Source organism: Mycetomoellerius zeteki, unplaced genomic scaffold, assembly GCF_001594055.1.
Source record: "Mycetomoellerius zeteki isolate Tzet28-1 unplaced genomic scaffold, Tzet1.0 scaffold48, whole genome shotgun sequence".
NCBI lineage: Eukaryota > Metazoa > Arthropoda > Insecta > Hymenoptera > Formicidae > Mycetomoellerius > Mycetomoellerius zeteki.
Window position 1 is genome coordinate 1,133,411 of NW_017257479.1, and position 25,497 is coordinate 1,158,907.

The 25,497-nt window shown below is 37.5% G+C and overlaps 1 protein-coding gene across 1 annotated transcript in view; it reads left to right on the top strand.

Moving 5' to 3' along the window:
* LOC108727273 (protein cortex) overlaps nt 1-25,497 on the top strand; it is a 42,684-nt gene that overhangs the window by 16,845 nt on the left and 342 nt on the right. The window contains exons 2-8 of the mRNA XM_018455326.1: nt 19,947-20,198; nt 20,272-20,344; nt 20,876-21,049; nt 21,127-21,306; nt 21,647-21,821; nt 22,400-22,610; nt 23,282-23,597. Coding sequence (XP_018310828.1) covers nt 19,947-20,198; nt 20,272-20,344; nt 20,876-21,049; nt 21,127-21,306; nt 21,647-21,821; nt 22,400-22,610; nt 23,282-23,597 — 1,381 coding nt within the window. The remainder of the gene's footprint in view (nt 1-19,946; nt 20,199-20,271; nt 20,345-20,875; nt 21,050-21,126; nt 21,307-21,646; nt 21,822-22,399; nt 22,611-23,281; nt 23,598-25,497) is intronic.

A 25,497-nucleotide genomic window follows, 5' to 3' on the forward strand; every position in this document is an offset into this window, starting at 1 on the left:
AGCGTCGTTATTCACCGTATAACGTTATTCGCATTCTTCGATCTTCGATAAACGGTCTTCTATTTCAAGCTAACAAACTCAACAAAACTTTATTTTTTAAAGTGGTTCATTATGTTGATGGAAGTTATTATCTGCGAGGAAATTACTCGCGCGTATTTATTAACCAAAGGAAGCTATCTGCTTTTTCTCTCAAGGATTATACTCAGAACTTATAACTGCGATTTTATAAAATCTCGTGTATTATTAATTATCATGTTTTACTATTTTAAAAACAGGCTCGCGTTCGTTTGCACTGTTAGAAATGTGACCACGAGCTTCCTTTACATGTAAATGAAACTCGTGGTTATGAACGAAATTAAAAGTAATGAATGATTTAACTGAAAATTAAGTTACAGTAGTTACTTAAATGTAATGAATGTGTACATTAAATTTATGAAAAATACATTAAATTTCTTGTACATGTACACAAATATACTTTTCAGTTATAAATACATTAAATTTAATGTAACATCATGAAATTAAGTTCAAATTGTGTAAATTAAAAGTATATTAAATTTCATGAAATTTTTAACGGGATATGCTATGTGAAAGAAAGAGTGCGTTTTACGCCTCACACGGTACTCGGGATGCTCGCAAGGCTTCTTATAAAGCCGTAACGCATAAAACAAGAGACCGTTCTGACTTTTACAGCTCGTTGTTTCGCTGAGAAATTATCAGGCAAATACCATGCGCCTTTCGATCGTTCATTGCTGCATCAACGTCTTGATAATTCAATTACTAGCTTGTCAAAAGATTTTTCGAATATCAGCTGGGTTGCAAATCAAAGCAGCTAAAAAAATTAACACTAATATTAAGTACCAACATTTTTTACTTAAAAAGGATTAGTCAAATAAATTACTATGAAATAAAAAGCGATGAAAATTAAATATTTCATCAATAGGAAATATTGACAAATAAAAAATTTCAGAATTCTATATCTTACACAAAAAATATAATTATATTAATCGAAAAAATAGAAATGATTAGCAATGATCATCCGGTACTTTTAATGTTAAGAGAATTGAAAAATTATTAATTCTAGTTCAAAAATTGCGGAAAAAATATATTAGTCTATCAAGCCGAGATGTTTGATACGAATAAACTTCATCACGCACGATTCAGAATCCATTTTAAATTTCCATAGAAAGAAATGATGAATTTCTCATACTAATCGGTTTAAAAAAATTAATCGTTTCCTTTTCTGTCCGTTTTCGATGCCCAGAGATTATCGTGATTACGGAAATTCAATTAGTCGAACGTGTAACGTAACTAAGGTCGATATTCTGATTACGAAGCCCGTTTTCCGAAGTTCTTCGGCGTATTACAAATCGTTCGGCCCCGAAAGGGCAGAAAAGTCAAATTTGTTCGTTCGCACGTTCGCGATATATCGTTATTAATATAATGGCGGTTGGAGGAGCGGAATATATCGCGTGACTACCAGAGGAGTCGGTTGCATCGCCGGGATTTTTATTAGTTGCGCCGCTACAACTTTGTGAGCAAGTAACTTGTACCGGCCGTAATTCTGCGTGTTGTTGGGCCTCGCGTTATTAGCGTCCATCGACTGGTTCTTCGTGGCTGGCGGACCGGTTCGGTATTTAAAAAAGCGGATAACTCGTTATCAGTCGAGTTTCGTGATCGGTGTGCGACTTTTTCAAATGCAACCCCTCCGACAGCTCGCGATATCGGACGGAAGGTCGGGCAGAAACATCTGCGATGCTGTAAGCTTTAAGCTGTGTGTATACCCATAATGTGTAATTATGTATAATTTCAGCATAAAGATGTTAAAGAGAATTGATTACCCCTTGCCCTTCGTATATCTATTTGTAAAAAGTGCCTCTTTTTAATACGTTTCATGCTGAATTTATTAATAGCAAAACACAAATCGCTATATGTTTATAAAATAAAATTCTTTTCTACACTAAGAAAAAAGGTATTTATGATTATAATTACATGGTAAAATATTATGGTTAGGAGTTTCATTTTTATAGTTATTATTGCTATAATTTTAGTAATAATAATTATATTTATAGTTCTGTATATTAAAAAAATAGTTGAAACCATATATTCTTCTAACAGTAATATTTTACATATAAATTATAGTCATAAATACCAAAAAATTTTCTCTCAGTGTAACGTTATGTTCGATAATTACTACTTAAGAAATACATTAAGTTAAAAGAAAATGAAAATGACTTTATTTATTTTGACGTCATGAAAGTCAAAATGACAGTTTTTAGTTATAATTGTTTACTGACGTTAAGAATCAAAATAAAGTCATTTTGATTTTTTGTTAACTTTTGTCAACATATTCCTCGATTATATATTTTCCAACAAGAGATATACGATGTGACACGGCGCATCATTACATCCTTGTTGTTCGCCAATGTTAAACAACAATGATCTCTGTATTGTATTGAGTCGCTTGTTGGAAGGCACCCATTATTAACTATATATTGTCCGGTAATATTATTAATTTGGGTCCTTAAAGGGAATCCGGATTTAGGAAGATCTTATATCACATATTGATCGCAGATTGAGTTCTTCTAGAAGATGAGGAAAAAGCGTATAGATCGCGCATCGGACATTTAAAACAGAATCGCAGAAGCGTAAACTCACGAAACAGTATGTCAAATCAGTCTAGATAATCCATCCGATCTCGCGCAAAGCGTTTAGCGCCGTTCGCATCGCGGGTCCAATTTTATAACGGATTCGATAGGACCAGTCAGTACTCGGCCAAGGCTGGTCCGATCCTGGCGCTCAGCTGTTCGTTGCGCCTGTAGGACAGCACGAAACCGGTGGATGCGGGAGAGAAAAAAAAGAAAGACGTAAGAAAGAAGAGAAAAAGGTCGGAGCTTGCACCTGCCGTGACGCGGTCGTACAAGGCCGATTCGGTCTCGAAGAAACTCGAGGCGGAGAGAAGGCGATAAACAGGATTCGAGTCTTGCCTTAAGCGTCTCCCCGTCGAAATCATCGTAATCCATGAATCCCCTCATTTTCGGGGACGATCCTCATTGTCGCATCGATAACGCGACGATCGTGGAAAGATCTTTTTCTCCATTTTTCCATCTGCCTAACGATACTTAGGTCAGTGAACGTCAATCATGCTAAATTATCTGTCGTTATGAAATATCAAATATGAAGTTTGATTAGACATAGGTAACTGAAAAGCACAAACAAACAGGAACAGAGAATAACAGATTTCAAAGTACCCCTGGCGGGAAAAAATTTTTACGAAAAAGTACAGAAAAACTACATAGATTGAGACAAAATCTTAGGAATTCTTAATTTTTTGTAGATATTCGTAGTGAGACGTAGAGTGGCGTTGTTTGAGAGCGGAGGATTTCTAGGTTTATCAAAGAAACAACGTCGCTCTACATCCCACTATGAATATCTACGAAAAACTAATAATTTCTAAGATCTTGTCTCAATCTGTGTAGTTTTTCGTGAAACTTTTCCGCCAGGGACTAAAAGCTGTATATTCTGGTATACACAGAGAGAAGTTTTTTGATAAGTCAGAATCTATTATTCCTCTTGTTCTTTTTATTACCTATATTTTCATCGTGTCTCAAGTCTAATGCACAATTGAAAAGTATCGTGTATACCAGAATACACAATTTCTGATAGGTTGAAATTTATTCCTATTGACTATTTCTATTGCCTGTTCCTGTTCCCTGTTTCCATTGCCTATGATTTTCAATTGTGTCTCAGGTTTCAGGCTTAACATGTTGATTCCCTCCGATTCCAGAGAATAAAGAGAGATGAAGAAAAAACAGAGAATAAAAGAGACAATAGAGAAAAAACACAGATAATAAATTTTTCCGAGTAAAATACCCATCCGAGTAAAGTACCCATAGGATTTTAAAAGCAATTAATTAATATAAGTATAATTGTTTTGCTATATACGTATACTATTAATTTTGGTAAATAAGGTAATAACAAACGTTTTTCTATACTGAAAGAAAAGATTGGCTGCTGCAGCAAATTAGATGGTAAAATATGGCATGGCATTTTTAATTGATTGCAGCAGCCAATCCTATACTGACATTGCGGATAGGCTAACGCAACCAAAAATTGGCTGCTGCAGCCAATTAAAAATACTATGCCATATTTTACCATCTAATTTGTTGCAGCAGCCAATCTTTTTTTTCAGTGTAAACATCAAATATCTTCTGATACCGAATAAACTCATTAAACCATATTATTTTTCCTAAAACTCGTTAGATGATTTATAATTCGCATCGGATCTCAGAAAAGAATTCTATTTGTAATTTCATATACTATATATATTTTATATATGCGAATATTTTAGTTTTTAAAATGCTCTTTTATATTATGCATCATACAAAGTTAAAAATAAAACTGTTGATCTAAAATGAGATTAAGCTCATGAGCTTAAAGTTTTAGAATTTATATAAATAGTAATGAGAAGATATTCACGGACAATTCCTCTTCGATCGCGATCTTTCTCCACAAATACATAGATCACACAGGTATCCATGAACATCCGGGTTACGCGAATACAAATAGCGTGCAGCACAGTGAGTGTCTCGCAACTTATTAGCGACTGGTTGCGATAAACGTGTAATCGCGATAATTTATTTTAGCAGAAGAAAAACGAGCCGCGCAAAGTGAAAATTAAAATATCGCGATGTTTTTCGTCGAGATCGGCCGGTTCTGCAAATTTATTGGACTTCTTGCGACGTGCAGACCAGCACGGCCGGGGACCGGTCCAATAACAATATTAACGTCGGCTCGACCGCGGCGAGCGCGAGCTTATACGGAACACCACTTACGGGAACAACACTAGTTCCACACTCGCGGTGTAAGCAGTTAACCGTGTAATGTCAACGCCCACCGAGAGAGCCCGACCGATCCTGGAATGCGTAATGCTGCGTAACGCGCGCTCGCTCGCGTTCGCGGATCCACTCGCTGTAATATCCGCCGTTGCGAAAAGTCACTGCGGAAAAACTCCAAACCGATAATTAGCACGTAATCACGCCGTAAGGTGGAGGGTAATTTGTATACGCACGAACGGTGACAGCGTACCGTTAGCACATTAGATCTCTCCGCTTGATCATCTGTAACCAAATCGGAAGCGAGATGCGATCGGTCGTGGCCACCTGGTCCACGAATGATGACGACGAGTACAAAGTGATTCTCGAAGGATCACTCTGTACATGCCGTGACTTCTTCTTCTTGTGCTCCCCAGAATGGTTTTCCAACTCACATCCACAAGTCACAATATCAAACTTATCTTTGAGCTAAATAACCCCCCCCCCCCCAAATTACCTTCTTAGGGAGAAGGGAAACTCCATTTCTTATATAATAAACGCTATTTCTTCTAATTTCTGCAGGAAACGATCACCACTGCGACCTGAGAAAAAAGTGAGCTCTTTGGGAGGAAGACTGACTCAATTAAAACAAATGACAAATTTAAAACTAAAATGTTTAAACTGTTCAAGTTAATTAACTTGACTAAACATTTTATAGCGATAGAAATAGCAAGTTATTATTCGCTATTATATCAGCAATTGAAAATGGAGGGGAGCACTCCAGTCCTTCGATAAGAGATACCTATACCCGTTTCTACCAGCTTAGATCAATTTCAGCTTACTTTTCATCTTTTTCTTGGAACTAGAAAAAATGAAGAGCTAGTTAAACCGAGATTATTAAAAATAAACTACGTTAGAAACGGGCATTAGTCAATCTATGTGTAGTTAGAATTATATGCCGTGACAACGGTATTTACGACTGTGTCCTACGCGAGAGGCCGCCCGCTTCTTGGGTGGCTCCTCGGCTCCCCAGGGGGTGCCTCTCGCCCCTTTAATCTTCTCTCTCTCTCTCTCTCTCTCTCTCTCTCTCTCTCCCTCCCTTCCTCGAGAAAATGCCGCGACATGACGTATCTCAATGGTATCATCCGCGCCCGCAGATCGCGTCCTCGCATGCTCTCGATCGCGAGGCGAAATTATTTTTAGATACACGACGTTACACAGCGTCAATCTGCCGGCGATCGTCTCCAACTAAGAGACGTAATTAACTCTCTCCTCGCAGATTATGTAGGGGAAGGGGGAGCCGTTTTATTTCAATGATCCTACCGTCATATTCCGTCCGGTCATCCATGGAGGGCATCCAGATTTAATCTATCGGCGCGGAGAAGGGAAAAAAAGGGCCCTCTGATAAATCCAATCAGATCGGCTGTCGACGTGCACGGGGGCTTTTTTCTCATCTTCCAGTTCCAGTCTCGGTGTAAACTAGTTTTGTGAGACGGGTAAAGAGGGAGGAGTGTGCATCCTCCAGTGATCACATAATCGTACGTTCACCTCCCGGGGGCCTCCCACCTTCTCTCTCTCCCTCCTCCTCCTCTTCCTCGTCCTCCTTCTCCTCCCCAAGCTTCTTCTCTCGTTTCTTCGTCTTCTTCTTCTTCGCCTTCTCGATCTTCTTCTTCTTCTTCTTCTTCACTTAGTCGTCTTCTTCCTCCTTTTCCTCCTTCTCTCCCTTTTCGTCGACCTTCGTCGAGTTTCTATCTCGCCATGCCAATCTACTATCGAGCATTCTTCTAAGGTCGATCGAATCGTCCCTCCCGCTCCGATGCGGCTACCTTACACGATGCTGCTTCGTTCAAAGCGACTCGCGTTTGCACGATGTTGCGGTCGTCGGATTATCTATATACGTCTCTTTTCCCATCTGCTTATTTGTCCTCGTATAAAAAGCAACGTAGCTCTCGCGTTCCTTCCAATCTTCCTGCATATTTGATACTTTGAATTTGTATAAAAGATGGAAGAATCTCAGTAAATATACAAAATGATAGAATTTCGTCGATTCTAACGGGGGAGGAGCTTGCCGTTCGTTTCTATCCGTTTCTACTCTTTTTTTTCCGAGTGCACATAAACGGATCATAACTGCAACCGCCACTCATGCTGCAACTACGCGCACGTTATCGATGGAATTTCGTGGGACGGTCCGTGATTCCTCTGTTTGGAACGAGCATGTAGTAGTAACGCAGTCGCTTAATAAACGACGTCGACACGTTCGAATTGGCAATGGATACAGGCTACGGTATATTGCAATGGGACGCGACGCATTCGCAGAATGCGACCGCGAACTGTCCTATCCGGAATACGAATTTCGTGCGACGGTGATGGTAACGTCTGTTTTTAACAGATTAGCACTACATTAACCCATTTCTTCCCATTCATAGGACAATCTTTTTAATTTTTTTTCTCCATGTACACTGTTAGAAATGTTTGTGAATTTACAATAAAAATTTGCAGTAATTTACAAACTATAACGTTTTGCTGTGAATTGCTTCACAATATTTGCAAATTTACAATAGAAATTTGTTGTGAATTTACAAAATTGACGCGCCCTGCATGCGCATTAGAGATTTGTATATATTTTTCCACGAAATGTTATTGTAATTTCGCAATGTAACTGTTTACAGCACATTTTTGTTGGATAAAAACTTCCAACACTTCTGAAAGTTTACAACAGAAATTTTTTACAGTGTATATAATCTGTATGTATAAAAAGAATGAAAAGATATATGTTTCATATGGAGAAAAAAATTTAAAAGATATCCTATAAATAGAACGGTGGAAAGAAATGGATTAATCAATATTTAATCGCTAGGTTTCAGATATTATTTTACTTTTAATTATCGTGCTAATCAATAAAGATCTATGCTGAGCGCTAAAGCATGTGAACTCACTGATATACATCGAGAAATTTAGTTCGTTATTTAATATGCCCCGAACTGAAAAAGGTTGAAAAACGCTCCTCTAGAATATCCTTCTTAAAGGTAATGAGGCTCTTTTCCTTGCTATAGCTATTGAATCGCAGATCGCCATAAAGGAGAAATCGAATGCGAATTTATTTCTTGCTTTCGCCTATACATCAAGATAAATCGGTTTTTTTCGTTACACGCCATCGTTCGCGTTCGACAGCATGGACTGTAAAATACACAGAGAATTCCGTTTTTTTTTTTATTATCTTGCAAATTATTATTAGTTGCAAATGTTGGAGTAACTCAATCTGCATGTGTTCAACATTTCCAACGCAAATAAACCTTATGACAGTTGATTATAAATTTATACTGCCGATTCACGAGTCGAAAAAGAAATACGTTATGCCGGCCTGTACCTATATCGAATACGTATCGTGAGGCACACGAAGAAACAAATTTATTCCGATGTGTGGTACAAGGGGAGAAAAAAAGATTCATACAATATCTCGTTTCTGACGTAATTCAATATGCATATAGGAAATGGGAGGCCTCGAGGCACTTGCGACGCCCAACGCGCGTTATTTCCAAGTCTCCCGATTCGGATCTGAGGTGTCAAAATGATCGGCTCTCTTCGCGGCGGATTATACGGCGAACGAATGCTCGGCTATTCCGCTCGCGGTTCCGTGAATGAAGGCGAAACACGCGCTTGGCTTGGTTCACGTGGGGCCAACGCGGGCCGTTGGCGGGTCTCGACAGGTGCTTATTGATGGAGATAAGGCCGCTGGTTACCGAACGGCGGCGTTGCTTCATCGCGCCACGCCGCGCCGCGCCGCGCCGCGCTATGCGATGGATCGTTACGGCAATCTCCGCGATTAAGCAAGAGCAATTATCGATGGTTGTCGCTTAAAACGCGATTAATCGAATTGATTTGGGGGAGTGATCGTGCGGACGGCGGCGGTATTCCGTTGATCTCGGCTCCGAGTTTCTACTCCGCCTTGAATTCTTTCCAGTTTCGCCCGCCGGTTTTTCGAGCGATAATCTCGCCTCCGACATAATTATCGTTGGCCGAGCCACTGGCCGATGGATTGCCACACGCCTTTTAACTCAGAAACCGTGCGCGGGAGGATACGGGGTGAGATCGTGCTACCGATACATCCGGAGAGGGAAAAGGATAGATAAAAGAGAATTTAAAGAGAGAGAGAGAGAGAGAAAAGAGCCAGACTGGATATCGCAAGTTCTGTTATTCCTATGATAGCGAGACGAGTGGCGAAAGAGCTCGCCATTCGAACGGAACCGTAAGGTTCACTTGATCGCGAAACTATCGCGTGAGGTGTGCATACCGAGTCACTGGAATGCACGGCGCGGGTTACCCGCGCGTTACCCCGATGCCTTAATGCGCGGTTTCACGCGTAATGGCGCAATGAACTTGTACCAATCCGCACACGCGAGCTTTGCATGAGCTTCGCCGTTACCTCAGGCCAATGTTCAGGAGAGAGCGATACGCGACAAAATAATATCTAATTACTCCCTTGACATCGTAAACCTTTAGACCCGATTCTACCAATGTAATATTATAGTTCTAACCTCGGTTCAATTTATTTTTTACCTTTTTCTAATTTTAATAATTATCATTTTTATTTAAAAAAAATTTAGAATTATTATAGTCGACTATTACCTGCGCATTGTTTGCCGCCTCGATTCCAAAATCACCCCTTAACTGGTATCGGGTATGAATTTTGATTAAAGAATGAGGAGTCCTACAATCTAATTAATTTAATTATTGTATCTTGTTGTTATCATTTTTATCTTTGTTTTCTAGAATCCTAATCTTTATTTTTTTCTGAGAATTAGAAAAAGATGAAGATGGTAATTCTTAGAATTCTAATTCTAGAATTCTAATAATTAGGAAAAGAGAAACAATAAGTTAAACAGAAATTAAAGTCAATCTTACATTAGTAAAATGGAGCCTTAATCCTAGCACGCAAATGCATAAAAAACAATTCATCTTTTTTTTTTAGTAAATGATATACTTGAATATTACGCGAGAAAAAGTATTGTCATTTAATAAGTGTACTATAGTATATCAAAAAATGGTGTCGCGCTAAAAATTGTAAACAGAGAAAGCACTCAGGCTTTCTTTAATTAAGGCTAATCTATAATATGCTCTTTGCTTTCTGCTTCTTGCTTTCTATCATTTTCTATCTCTTGCCTTTTTGCCTCTTATCCTGTTTCTTCGTTTTCTGTCGCTCGAGATAAAAATTAACAAATTTCTAAAGAGACGAAAATCGTGATTGTCACGATAAAACGATCTCGAACAGAAGAAAAAGACAAACGTAAACTTCTTGCGGTAAAAGGCAAGAAACAGGAAGCGAAGAGCACATTGTAGATTAACCTTTGTGCCCCGTGATAAAACTGTATCTGAGCCGCTCAATTATAACTCATGGCCGTGTGTCACGAGGCCGCATACTTCCGTTAAGAGTTAATTAATTTACGAATGCATGAGGAATTACATAAGCCGTAAGGTTGCGCTGCAGATCGGAAGGGTTACGACGAAAGAGATATATAACCGTTTGACAAAGACAAGACAGGAACGCTATCGCCGCATGCGCGCAGCGAGCATAACCGCGCGTTTGCTACAACAGATCGATCATCGTGACATACCGTCGGGGCAGGGCATCGCTCGTGTTCGTAGGTCTTCGAGGGATTTTCGGGCGGGGGGGGACCTCCTACGATGAAACGCATCCCACGACATTCATCTCACGGAGCAAGGGTGGAAAGTTTAATAAGGAATTCTCTCTAACAAGAAAAAGAGAGAAGCAGAATGGAGGTGTATTTTTATTAATTATGCGATACAAGTTTAAAATGTCCAATCCTAACATGTTAATTTCATAATTATTACATACATATGCACGTAATATACCTATATTTTATTTTTTTTATATAAAAAATGAATTATGTATGGAAATTATTAATTGAAATATTAAATGTAAAATATACGTAAAAGTATATCGCTTATTATTAAGTTTTCCAGAAAAGTTTGAATGTTTTGAATCATTAAAATTTTGTAACTGGAAATGCAATTTTGATGTTGTAACTAATCATAGAAAAATAAAAGTACTTCCTTTTTTCTTTGCCTTCGATCTTTTTCTGTAAACAATTCTAAAATGATTTTTCGTTATGTTGTTGTAGCAAATGAACGATATATAATATCAATATATATAAATGCATACATTAATCTGTAAAAATCCAAGCATTCTTTAATTCGTACGACCTGTTATCGAACACCACCGGGGACGAGCGTTATTCTCGAACAGGCGAGGAAGCGGGATAATACGGCAAGGGGGATACGTTATCAGCGCATAGAAAGTACGCAAAAGTTATTGCGCAGTTAAGTGGTTAAGCTGTGCTCTAAATCGTGGTATTTGAGACCGGTGGGCCCATCGAAGCGGCTCGGCTCCTGGCACGGCTCTCGCGTGGTCTCTCGCAGGCACTCGTCACGGTACCCCCGTTGCCGGGGGCACGCGGGGTTCCGCGCTGTGCCTCGCGAACTAGCTACTCCAATCGAGACGCGCCGCTTACAATCGCGGGAGGAGGAGCGCAAGTAGGTGGAGAAAGAGTTGTGAAACCGAGCGTAGACTTCTACGCTCGCGTAGGTTGTTGCCGCGACGACTCGTTAGGTCGGCGGAGAAGCGACGAAGTCGCCACGAAAGTTATTGCCGCAGTTAACTCCATAACCAGGCGAGTTCGGCGTTCTGTCGCGTTGCACGCTGCAATATTACCGCGATAACGAGCTCGCGTGGCGTAAAATTCTTCCCGTGGGTCTGAATCGTTCTTCGATCAGTGTCTGATCGAAATGAAACAATCTAATAAATGAAGAAACATGAGATGCGTTTCCTCAATTTGTTCCTCCTGGATTGGTCAAATTATATATATTCATGTGCTTTTTCTTGGGTTATTTCTTTATGAGATGGGTTTTAAGAGCTCATCGATGTCGAAATTCAAGTGACTTTTAGATATTTATCGAATCAAACTTTTTAAGCGTTTTAACTTCTGAAAGAGAGTGTAAGGAGATGCATCAAGTTTTCACCAGTTAAAAAAGGAGAGAGAAAAAAGTCGATATTTATTTAGCGGTCTGGGACAAAGTCATCGAACGCTCGACTCTTCACAAAAATATTATTCTCTGAAACTTTTATGCTCGTTTTCACCAATGTAGATTAATTTAATTTTAACATCGGTTCAATTTATTTTTCATCTTTTTTTAATCGTTAGAAGTAAGAGTTTAAAGCCTACGACGGTCAAAGCTGGATCTTAAATGCTTAAATAATTTGTATGTGAATTTATATACTAAATATATATGTTATAGTCATTTGAACTGCGCGCCGAATTGGTTTTTCGGACTTATAAACGCAATTAAACTACTTATAGTAATATCACAAATTAAATTGACAAGCAATTTAATAATTTGATGCTCAATCCTATAGGTATTCTATTAGAAAGATGTTAATATGCCGAAAAACTGTAAATAAATTTATATAGCCGTTATAGGCTTTAAACTTTTATACTTGTTGTGTATTCACATATACGGTCTTAACAAATCGTTTATTATTATTGCTAATCTTTAGAACTAGAAAAAGATGAAGAATAAGTTCAATCGAGATTAAAGTTAATCTAATATTGGTGAAAATGAACATTAAAATGAATATCTACTCTCTAAAAGTGAATCAGTATATTATCACTGACTTCAGTGCTACATTTATAACTGTAATATCAGCGAATATTTACTGTTTTTCAGTAATAATACACTGATTCATTTTAAGAAGTTATGGTTTCTACACATTGAATCTGCAGAAAATCTAAAATGAATCAGTGTATTATTACTGAAAAACAATAAATATTCGCTGATGACTTCAGTGCTACACTTATAACTGATGTAATCAGTAATAATACACTAATTCGCTTTTAGAGAGTAAAGAGTGAAATTTCACTCTTAAGTATTAAAATAAAAATCGAGCCACTCTTTTTCAAGACTGGCTTAATTTTCACTCTTTAAAGTGAAACTCCAACGAATCTAAAGAGTACAAAAATTAATTGTGTACAAAGAATAATTTGAACGAGAGAAAGAGAGAAACGAAACCCGAGATCTCTAGCAACAAAGTTGTACCACCAAGTTATCGCCGCAGTTAACTCGATAACCGACCAACTCGCGATCGTCCTACCTCGACAGGATTAAGAGCGCGTGAGGTCGAGATCGCCTAGAGGTCTGTATTCTAGAAGGAGTTCGAAGTTTATCGCTGTCTTCGTAATGACTGCACTTGGCGTTTCATGAACTCGCACCGCGTGTAGCGGAAGTATCTAAAATCGAATACCGCGTTCGAAACCAGTTCGCCAAGGAAGAATCGATCCTAAGCTCATCGAAGAATTTAAAGATGGCAGGTAGCCGTCTTTCGCGTGTCATTCTTAATTCCGACTTCCACGTTCTTACGTTTGCTCTTGTCTCGATTTTTATTTGTCTTCCTTTTACATCTTTTCCGCGTACCGCGCGTCACAAACCGTTAAATATGGATCTCCGCTTCATCCCTCAGAATTTTTGCCGCGCAATTTTTGTCCTCGTGGATAACAGCATAATACGACGAAAAAAAGACGTCAGTATACCTGCCGTCGTAGTTTAAAGACCAATAACGCATGTAAGCCAACGATAATTAAACGAGTTTTTGTCAGGAGGTAATAACACAAAATCATGCTGACGATAGCCACCATGGCTGATTAAAAACGACAAGCTCATGAAAAAAAACCTGCTTTTTCATTAAAACAATATCCCGTAAAACAATGGCAGGGTTGCGTTTCTTGCTATTTGGGAATTATCGAAGAAAAAAACAGCAGGACGCGGACAGCCGCCGGGGGCGCATACGTTATTTTGCGAGAGGGTGTCACGGACATGGGGAAATGAACATATAACGCCACGATCGATCCGTAGATTAAAACGTTCAAAAAGTGTTTGATTAAAAACATTTCATTATTCTGTAGTCGCGACTCTGCTTTAATATCTATCATCTTTTTAAGCTTACATTGAGAAAAGTCTTTATTACTATATGCCTCTTTCAATTACATAATACAAAAGAAATAAAGTAATTTTTTTTATAACTAAAATCAATTGTATGCACTCGGTGCGCATTGATGTGCATTAAAGCCGTCGTTTACACAAACTGACGTAAAAATGTGTGTTTAATCTAAATATAAAAGCGGATTAAACCATGAAATTATCAATAAATTTTATTGAAAATCTCATGATAAAATCTATATTTTATAATTCGAAATATTTGCATTTTACTTTTACACAGATTAAATCGTATACAACGGCTTTAGTATGCATTACATCGAAAGAAAAGATTGGCTGCTACAGCAAATTAGATGGTAAAATATAGCCAGCTTTTGGTTGCAGCAGCCAATTTTTGGTTACATTAGCATGTCCGCAATGTCAGTATAGGATTTCGATAGGCTGACGCAACCAAAAATTGGCTGCTGCAACCAATTAAAAATGCTATGTAACATTCAGCCAATATTTTCTTTCAGCGTAGTGCCCTAACAGTTTAGAATCCAATCGGGGAGAGAGAGCTCGGTGCAGATTGCAACTTACCAGCGATGTTCCTGTGCACGCGTCGAAGTCTCTAGAGACGTTCCCTTCTCGGCGAAGGTGGTGCGAGGCCCGTTCCTGTTCGCGTGTGCCTCTACTTCTCCGGAACAATGTTGTGCTTTATTCTTTCACGTGTCACTCGTGTCTCTCCAGCATCTCGCCGCTTGCGAATTCTTAGTACCTATCTGCAGCCGCTTGCGAATTCCCTTTATATAAACTTCTCACAATCTTTCTAATATCGGGATCGAATTTAAATCTCTCTCCTGTTGAAGAATTTCTTCTGTTTGACTGGATGGATATTTTTAATTTTTTTTCAATGATTTATAAAAAAAATTAAGCTGCCAAAAGACACCAGGAGAACCCAAATTTCGATTCGGAGCTTTACAACACAATGTTGTGCTCGTCTGTTTGAGCATACGAAGTTTGGTTGCGAAGCAGCCTTTCTCTCACGTTCTAACTCGCAGGAAGTTAGGAAATCCTTCCTTTTTATCGATCACTCTTTCTCTCTCTATGTGGAGAACATTTCTTGTCTGAGTAGCGGTCCGATGAAAACACGAGTAAAGACGCAACGCTTCTTTCCAGCAGCGTAAAGTCATCCATCTAGCGGAAGCGATGGGACCGAATCGTGCGAATTCACATTCATAAAGTCTCATTTCGCGTGCATTCGCTTACTCGACAAAATTACGCGCGATTATATTCAGAAGAGAGACCGGGGGAAAACGTTAAAACGCCTAACTGTATTCCGCCGGAGAATTCGAAAAATCATCTCGCACCGAGATCATTGATCCTTGATCTTTGTAACGACGCGAGGCCTCCGGGATCCTCGTTTGCCGGAATGATTTTTTGCCTTTCCGCTCGATCGATCCCGACCGGCGCGGCGCGGCACGGCCGCGCGGTGATCACAGCCGACTCCCACTTCCTCGATCACTCCGTCGAGTAACCCCGCGGCGTAATCCAACTCGGCACGCACATCGGAATCCAAACGCACTACGTAGAATCGCGATCATATCGCGTGGCGGCGACGGCGACGGTGGCCGCGATACGCGCTCACGATTCCACCGGAAATCTCCCGCAATAATCCACCGATGTTCGACGGATTTTATCGTGTGACCCATTCGTGGCAAACTCGTCCCCGACGAACCACGCCTCGCGGCATAGGCGCCGCGTCGAGGTGAGCCAGGACGAGCCGAGACGTATTTTTCATCGGAACTGCTGCGGCCACAAGGTCCTGCGAGAGTCATGTTCAATGTCAAGATCGTCGATTTTTCAATACACCGTTTGATAATACTCCAATACTGTTCGATATTACATCAGTGTTTTCCTTTCTTTCTTTAAAGATCCATCTGCTTTACACACTTTGAGAGTTCAGAAGTTAAATTCATCTCACACAAGATATGAAATATTAATGTATCCCGTTTGCAAGGTAATAACGAGTTACGGGAAGCACCGATTTTTAAGTGAACGTGAAAAAAATGTTGAGACTTTGATCTAATCTTGTAATCTTCTTGCGGAAGAGAGTTTCTTCATTGTGCCTTTAGCTATTAAATTGTCTTCAACGTCGATAACTTGACTATCAAGGTAATGACACGGCAATAACCTATAGGTAATAATCTATACGGTAATAATCTATATGATAATAATCTATAAATTTAATTAAATGATAAACTGCACTATCAATCGACACTTCTTGATGGAATATTTGTATATACGTCTATGTCTCGTTATCAAAATCTCGATATTCCATTTCTAATTTGGTTAAGACTATCAGTTGACTACCTGCAAGGAACCGATTGATCATTTGATCGGGAATCACAGAGCGGGAATCAGGGATCAAGATCGAAAATGTGAGGATCGACGCGAAATAGCAATCATCGAATCGTATTGATCCTGTTTCAAGATCCAAGGAAGAAGAAAACTCATTTCAGGTTTTCCTTTCCATCGTCCCCTTGCAACCACTATAGCAACTCGAATATCCTGGATTATTCTCGGTGATCTTCGAGAGTTGATTTCAATTATTCGGTCGGCCGACTCGGGATTAGCGAAACGAGAGAACAGCGATCGGCCGGATGTCGATCCAAAGTCGGCGCGAGCGCGAATCATTATCTTCCTCTCGTCTCTCTACCCCACCTTCCCCCCAAAAAGTGAAAAATTGGCAGAATCGCGACGAGTCCTGCCCTAGGATCAACTTGACACTCCAGCTCGTCCAAGCATCAGCGAGCGACTGAGGGCTGCAGACAGCGGGCCCAGAAACGGGGCCCGCCACGCCACGGCTCACGAGTCCCCCTCGCCGTGTCTCTCAGGACCAGTTCGGTCGCTTCGTCGCTGTGAGGGAAGGATGCTGTGCACCGGAGGACTCCCCACCCGCGGGAAACCTATGTCCTACGTCCTACGTCATGCATTCCGCGTCCTGCGCCCCGTCGAAGCCCCGGCCGAGGGCCTTCCCCACCTGATCTTGGCGCACGCATTTCGCGCCCTCGATCAAGACGCACGGGAAGATCGCTCTCGTGTTTTCCGGCGCGTGACGAGATTTTGTCAATCCATAAGGAATAAAATAACATTCTACTGTTATGTGTACTTTCTAAAACTTTTAAGAATAAAATTTTACTCTTAAAAATTGAAAATTGAGTCACTCTTATTCAAGACTAACTCAATTTTACAGTGGGATTCCACTCTAAAGAATTTAGGGTGTAGAAATATTTTGTACTATCTTATATACAAGAATATATATATAGTATTAAAATTATTTTAGTCTAAAAAGTTAGTCGAAAATTTAAACACAGAATTTTAATAAAATACCTATATTCATAAAAGAAAATTTTGAGAAAAATAAAAACTGTGACTTGTCCCTAAAAAATGTTTTACTAATTTTAAATTTAAGATAACGGAATTCACATTAATTTTGTTACATTAAGATAATTTACAAGTTGCTTTTGACTAATAGCTCACATTTTAATATCTGTTTTCCTTAAATAAATACTCAAAAATATCAATATAAAAATATAAATCAACAATATGTATTGAATTAATATTTTAAGTAATTCAAATAAATGTTTTATATATTTTTCCTGAGTAATTAATAAAAATATTATAAAATTAAACAAAAAAATAAAAAGTTAATGCTTATAGATATATTGTATTAAATCATTTTCTATATGGTTACAGATTTTTAATTAATTTTTTTATTAGCAACTCTCCTGCAGACATAAGATTATATAAAATAGCTGTGTTCTTGTCTCTAATTAATAAAGTGTAACTTGATATTTGAACTAATTTATATTACGCTATAATGCATGTAATCGCTCCGATAATATATTCATCTCGTGAATCAATCGTAAGTTAATTAATTAATTAGTCATTCTCCGAACGGAATGAGCTCATAAATAAGGGTAACCAATGAACAAGGCATAATAATTCGTTTATAGTGGAGCTATGGATTCGCTAATACTCGTTTGTCCCCTTCCTTTGCGGCTGTTTGTGCTGCCAATAGCGTCATGTGCCCCCTGATGGCCCACCTGGCCCAACCTCTTCGCATCCGACGGGAGCCAATCGCGTGTCTAACATACGATCTAATGCTACGCTCGTAACGGGTGTCGAAAGTGGAGGGAGATCGTCGCGCTTACAAGTCGCTTGGCTCCGAGCGATTTTAGATCGTCGCGCTGCGTCGCGCGATCGTACCTGGCCGGCGGTGCTATCATTCATATCGCCACGTAATCCCGTTTCAAAATTAAAATTCCTTTTTGAACGCTTGGGATATCCAAGAGAAACGAGATCTCGACTTCTAACATTCTAAGCCTTTCACGCGAGCAATAAAATCGATCTCAGATGAACAAACAAGCTTTTCATGGAACAGGAACTGCCCACGTCTTTTATTCATATTTAATCAGATCTACTTAACTACAAAACGCGTCTTGGTATTTTAGAGATCTTTTTCTTCTTAAAATTCTTGAAATATTATGCTACGTATACGTAGGTGGTTCAAGTCAAACGGGGACTTTTATTCTCATGAACATAAGAATAAAAAAGTCCCGGTTTGATTTGAACCACCCTCGTATAATTATGAAATTAATTAAACATATTACTTTTGCAAATAGTAACAATAAATCTTCTTATCCCTGCATAACGCAAACATGTGCGTGAAATCATTGCTCGTGAGAGTTTATTTAATATCTTGTAAATTAAAGTTTTATAAGACGCGACGCACGAGCGCACGGGAGCGTTCTCTTTTCTTTCCTTTTTTAAACGTGTGTATATATGAGATTGGTCCAGCTACGGGAATCAGGTTCGGTAACTTGTCCCATCCATCACTAACCCGGACAGCCAGATGTTCGCAGGGGGTACAATGGTCGGTATAAGGTATTACCCCTTCGTGCATAATGCCTCCAGCAGAAATTATCCAGCGGTACCCTCCGCACTCGGCCGTCCTCGGACATAGAAAATTTTGGATTTTACGTCTGGTAGGATCTTTTCTCCTTCTGTACGATGCAGTCTCCTGCCTGTTACAAAAGCGCGAAAACTACTTCCCCCGGATTATCCGCTATACTTGAACGCGAGGCAAAGCGTACTGTATGAAACGGGAAACTCTATCGAATCCCCCCGATGGATGCTGGGAAGAATCAATGTTGTCTCTTCAATCTCGTTGCTTGATTTTTTTAAATAGCTCGTGTAGCATTTTATACGAATGCTCCAAGTTTTGTGAATGTTGCAAATTAAATGTCGAAGTTAACTCTAATGTGTTGAACTTGATGGAGCGTTTGCTTAAACGTTTATGATAAAAATGCTGTTTATAGATCAGGGCATCATACAGTGACTGTCGTAGCTCTTTCTTTCTCTCTCTCTCTCTCTCTCGTTCTTCAAATTTATTGTCTCTCATTTCAAGGAGCATCCCCTGCAGGAGACAAAGTTTTGCCGCAGGTGGTACGGCCCACGAACGGAGCGGCGCGTATGCGTGGCGTTTTCGCATCTCATAATGTCGTCGCTGACCGGTTCGGGCCCCACCGCGTTCTCCACCGATTCACCGTGGGAATGAAGTTTTCAATTAGCTGCGACGGTCATGGGCTAACGATTGAGCGGCGATCGATCGATCACACATGATGTGCCGGGGAATTAGTCTCTCTTCGACCTTCGAATAAATCCGGGAAATATATAATGCGTTTTTTTACCCGTGATGCTGAAGAGCACAGAAACGAACATAGGAATTTTTTCGTGAAATTAAAAATTTCAGCCTACAATCTATTTTCAGTTCGCGAGATCCTGATGCTTTATTCAACGAAAAATTTTCGCGAGATATTTTGATCGAATTTATTAACATTGTTCCGTTTTTGCCTTATTAAAAATTTAAGGAAGAAATCTGCGCTCGAATTTTCCCACGCGAATCATGAATAGTTGTGTATGCGTGTATATATATGTAGATATATCTTTATTTCGTATATCACAGTCAAAGTGTTAACTTTAATAAATGTATACACTGACTACAGCAGACTAAGTGTATACATTTACTGAGTTAACACTTTAATTGTGACATATACATATGTATAATTTTTATGTCTTATCAAGATTATTCCACGGAAATGGCCTCTGTTATCTACCCAAGAGGCTACCAACGAAGATCCTGAGCAATACAATGCGCAGAAATTTCGACATCCAAACTGTATGAAAATCAAAGCGTATTCATCGATATCGAAACAGATCTATTTAGGGGACAGATTCTTACCCTCCCGACGCGGTTATAATTTCGATATGGCTCATTATCTGTTAATGAAGGAAAAACCAACAGAGAAAACGAATATAATAGACGTTTGTAAACAGGTACGAATGTACAAAACGATATCCATTTACGATTCCAATTGCGTAACCGTATTTTGATTTAAAAAAAAAACAGATTGATTCGCTGGAGACTATCTACCGACGTAAGGCTTTGCGTGCGATAATGTTAGAACAGGTTTTAATACCAGGTAATGTTTAATTATAGTAAAATGTGTATATCTAGTTAGTATATAATTGCTCTTAGTTAATAAATCTAATTAATACAAAAGTATACATTCGCCTAGAATAATTCTTCTGTTTATTTTGTATTTTGCAGTTTCGAGATAGAAAGAATTCTAAAAGCCACTTTAGGCGATCTATAGTTCACATCAGATTTCAGAATAGAATTCTATTTATAATTCTTTATGCTATGTATTTTAATACACGAGTGTAACTTGAATATATATTTTATATATCATATTATGTATACATTCTAATTTTTTAAACGTTTCTTACATTGCAGGGCATATCAAATTATAAATAGAATTACAACGTACAAAACGAACCTAATTTCTTCATTCAATTTTATATGTTACAAAAATAAAATCCTGAAAGAGCAAATTATAGATTGTTTGACATTAACTAAAGAAACACTAGCTGCTTAGGATTTCTTTATGTATTCTCTCTTTCGTTTTTTAAACATATGATAAACTAAAATCGAAAAATATGCTTCTCGATAGAATTAGATCAAGACAAGATTTTACGCTTTAGCGGTTCGATGGTGCGACGACCTCGGAACCCGCCGCATTCGGAATACGAGAAGAAAGAAAGCTGGAAGTGCGTACCCCGCAAGAGGATCCTGATAGGAAGCGCGGACAAGATGTTGTCTGTGCCCGAAGATGTCATCCCTTTGGGTACGTCGCAATTGGTTCAAAGTAATTCAGGTTTATCTGTTAAATCCGTATCTCTCTGATGACTTCTGATATTGAAGGGGATAATTTTAATAAGGCGATGGATTGGAGCTGCAACAACATGTTGGCCGTGTCCAATAATGATCACCTGATTATATATGATAACGACGGTGAAAAGGTGTTATCCAGTATCATCCGATGTAAGTCGATAACTTATAATGATTTCGGCCAAATTATCGACTTAAAATGGGCCAGTGACGGTGAGTGTAACATCAAAAAAAATGGGAACAGCGTTACAAGTAACATGTTACTTGTCATCCTTGAATACAAAGCGTACCACGTATCGCACAAACAGCGATTGTCTCGAATAATTTGATACCGGCAAGTCTGCGCGATAATTACAATAATCTTTTACAAGTTACATAGTTTTTATATCATGTTTTAATTTTGACAAAAAAAGTTTAGCAGGTATAACAGCAAAAATGATGTTTTATTGCATACGTTGAATCATTAAGGTCTGTTGAGAGACAAGTAGAAAATAATTATACAACATGTCCCATTTTAATCTAGATAATAAACACAAATTATCTATCATTTTAGGCAATAAATTGATAATGTCTGTCTTCATTTATGAAAGCTACACCTCAATGCTCGTGATGTACGATTTGAAAAAGCAAAAAATTTTGTGGGACGTCATGTGTAAATGTTTGTTGGAGAATGAAGGCTGTATTATACGTTGCGTTTGCTGGTCAGCTTATGATCGTCAGATCGTCACGTGAATATCAATTCTATGATTAAGAATTGTGGTACACAAAAAACATAAAGTAATAAGACGTAAGCAGTAAGTGAATCAGTCAATTGCAATAGAGATGTAAGGTAATAACGTAAACGGTAGCAAATCTAAAGCTCATTTTATAATTGCATAAGCGTGAAAATTGTAAGTGATTGTTATTAAAATAATTGACTACAAAGTTAAATATGGAGAGAATATTATAAGCCAATAAAATATTAATTTGCTTACTGCTTAAGTTTTTTTGTGCGCTACAGTTTTTTAATTCTTCGAATATTCGAGACTCTTTACGGATATTAATTCTTTGCAGTTGCAGAGTAGGTATATATCTTAATTATTTCTTTCCGGACATGGATCATATTGAATAAGCGTATTATGATTTATATATATATATATATATATATCATAAAGTCATAATACGCTTATTCAGCACACTATGATCTGTAAACCGGATAATCGGAAATATAAACAAATAAAACTGCATTATAATAAACAATAATAATAAAATGATATGTGTAAAAAATATAAAAATGACTGAAAAATTTATAATATTATATTCACAGTGGATGCAGCGGCAAAATATCAATATTCGACTCCGACACGGGTATATTGCTGCACACCAGGCGTGAGCTTACTAGAACTGAGATCCTGAACCTGAGTTTCTCGCCAAATCACAAGTATCTCGTATCGACTGGGGTGGACAAAATGGTCCGATTATTTTTCTGGTCGGAATTGACTCCTTGTTTCAATATCAGATTCTTTAAACCTGTAAAGGTAAGCCGGTGAGACGCTGTTCAATAATCTTCAATATTCTCATCATAATCTTCATTAAGATAAAGAGATTCCCTTACTCAATGTTACGAAAGTAGTATTCAGATTTCATGATTGTGTGGTGCACAATTTAACAAATGTCAAACCATACACGAGTGCAACTCGAATTTTATTTCACGAATCTATAATTATTCAATATAATGAATAAAAATATAATAATTGTGAGTACAATACAGGAAAAAGGATTTTGCTAGAGTACCTAAAAATTTACCTAGATACAGACTTGAAAATAATTTTGATGGACTATCAAGATTTTTGTGTAGAATTCTCAAACATAATGTGCAATGCTGCAAAAAATTTTGGCATTCTAGCAGCCAGTTTGAGTGCCCTATAATTACTTTGATAATAATCTAACACAATTTATTTTCAGAGCTGTATCCAGCTAAATTTTTAGACACTTCAGCAAATCCATTTTTTCCATGCAAGCAAACAAATGATGCTTCAAATAATTTTCTGTAAAGTAAATTTGAGAATCTGCCTACTTTGAATGTTGCTCGTAATTATAAATTGATATTAATTTTGATCTTGCGGTTATCTTTAACTGTCGATACTGTTCTATACAAATCACATTTTATCAACGATAAGTGGAATGTAAAAATGTTCATACTCGACAGGCGATCGCTTGGCACCCGCAAATATCCGACTTGCTTTGTATAGGCGGAAGGAAGAATGGATCTTTGTCATTATGGAATGTCAACAAGTGTGCGATGACGGCCTTTGTGCGTGCCAAATTCAATGGTCGTGTGGAAAATCTCGCCTGGAATAAGTTAAGTGGCGAGTTGGTCGTACATTGGACTTACAAGGAAGAGGACAATATATGCACCATTGTCGCAGTGCTCGCCAGTTTTAATCGGATCGTCGACGTGCTACCATTGGATAAAAAAATGCGGGTCTGCTTCTTGAAGTTCAACGCCGCGCATGAACAACTGCGTATGCAAATCCTATCTTTTTTCTTTGTTTTTTTAAAATAATTTAATTCACAAGAAGTCCACAAAGTGATCGTAGTACATTTTAATAAATTGCCGTTTGCGTAAAAGTTTTCTAGAAGTGTTCGACTTTAATATTTTTCAGAGGATATTATTCCCTTACTATAAAAATAAAATTTGATTTTTTCCACGTGGAAAAAGGCATACTTTATTATTAAAAGTAAATAATAATTTGTTTAAAAATTAAAATCGATAAAAATTTTTTGTGTCATGTTTTGAGATGTACAATTAATAACAAAATAATCAAGGCAAAATATGCAGACATTATTATACAAATTGAAATATTATATAAAAAATAATTAATTCATGGAATTAATTTATTAAACACTTTAATTTAGATTGAAATCTCCTTTAATAATAAATAACCAATGAAATTAAAGCCTTGAAACTCTTAAAAGTCGCTTTTATATGATGTCAGGCAAGATAATAAATCTTGAACTTACAATTTATTTTTTTTAGAGATGATTACTTCTTAAGTGTTACTTTTAATATTTTAAAAAATTTTGAAATCCTGATTTCCTTGGATACTTGGTAAATTTTCTAAGGTTTAAATTTACCCGCAATTTTGCCATCTTGAGTCACGTAGTATTCTATTTTTGCTTATATTGCCAGTGTTCTTTGAATATCCGTGTTATTTGGTATCTTCTCGCCGTACGGTTTGCACATTTATTTTTGTGCCCTTGAGTTTTCTGTTTCCATTTCTTTTGGTCCGGAATGTTGTGACTTGCGATATGATTTTCAAGAAATTTTATTAGTAACGCACCGGTTATTATAAATTTTCGTTATTTTTTGAGAGATCCGGCAATGGGCCACAATGGTAAGGGCAATTTTCTTATAATTTTTTTTCTTTTTCGTCTAATTGTTTTTCAAAACACACGTTACTTCTTGTCCGATATATTACAGATGAATATTTTTATTCTTTGATTTATCAAGCGCTTATTCATCGAATTTGTTACTCAGGTTGCGTTTTTTTACTTGGATTTTTCTTAATTAAATTACTTCTAACTGGTAAGTAATGTTGCTTCTCTAAATAGATTTTGACTGTTGTGTCTATACCTTTCTGCGTTGAAATTTTCAACATTAAACTGATATTAAAATTTGATTGCGCTGATTTGATAATATTATAAATGTTGAGAGGACAGAATTTTTATCTTGCTCGACCTGTTTTATAGAAGCGATTTTTTAAACTTGGCTTTATTGTTATAATTTGTTTCTCATTACTAGGAGTATTCCAATTTTAATCAAAACGCTAATAAATTAATATAAGTAAATAATTAACTAAGTATTTCGCTATTATATACTTTGCACATTGTTTCTTATCATTGTTGTTGATTTGAACATTACGTGTGTGTGACTATTATTAATTTTAATATTATTTATCAAAATTAGTGTTATTAAAAATAATGTAACCTGATTATTCCCGTCTATGTAATACTAATACGAATTTATTAAAATTATGTTATCCGTTAACAATTTTCTAACGGAAATTCAAAATCTTTCTTTGTCTTGTGAAGCTGTTGACTCTTCGCGTTCGATCAATCTCACCTCATAAACAAATATAGAAGCTCTTCTAAACAATGAGAGAGAAAAGAAGTGAAAACTTGTTTACGTACAGTTCGTAATTATAATATTATAATTATATCGTAGTCGTTAGTATCGTAATTATATCACTTTACGTACAATTACGAAATTATCTAAAATTTTACTATTTAATTACTGTAAAACTATTTTCTATTCCGAAAACATTAGTTTTTTAAATAAAAATTTTTTTTAAATTGGTTAATTACATCACGTGTATAATTACAAATAATTAAATTTTTTAAACACAAACTCGCACTTTGTGA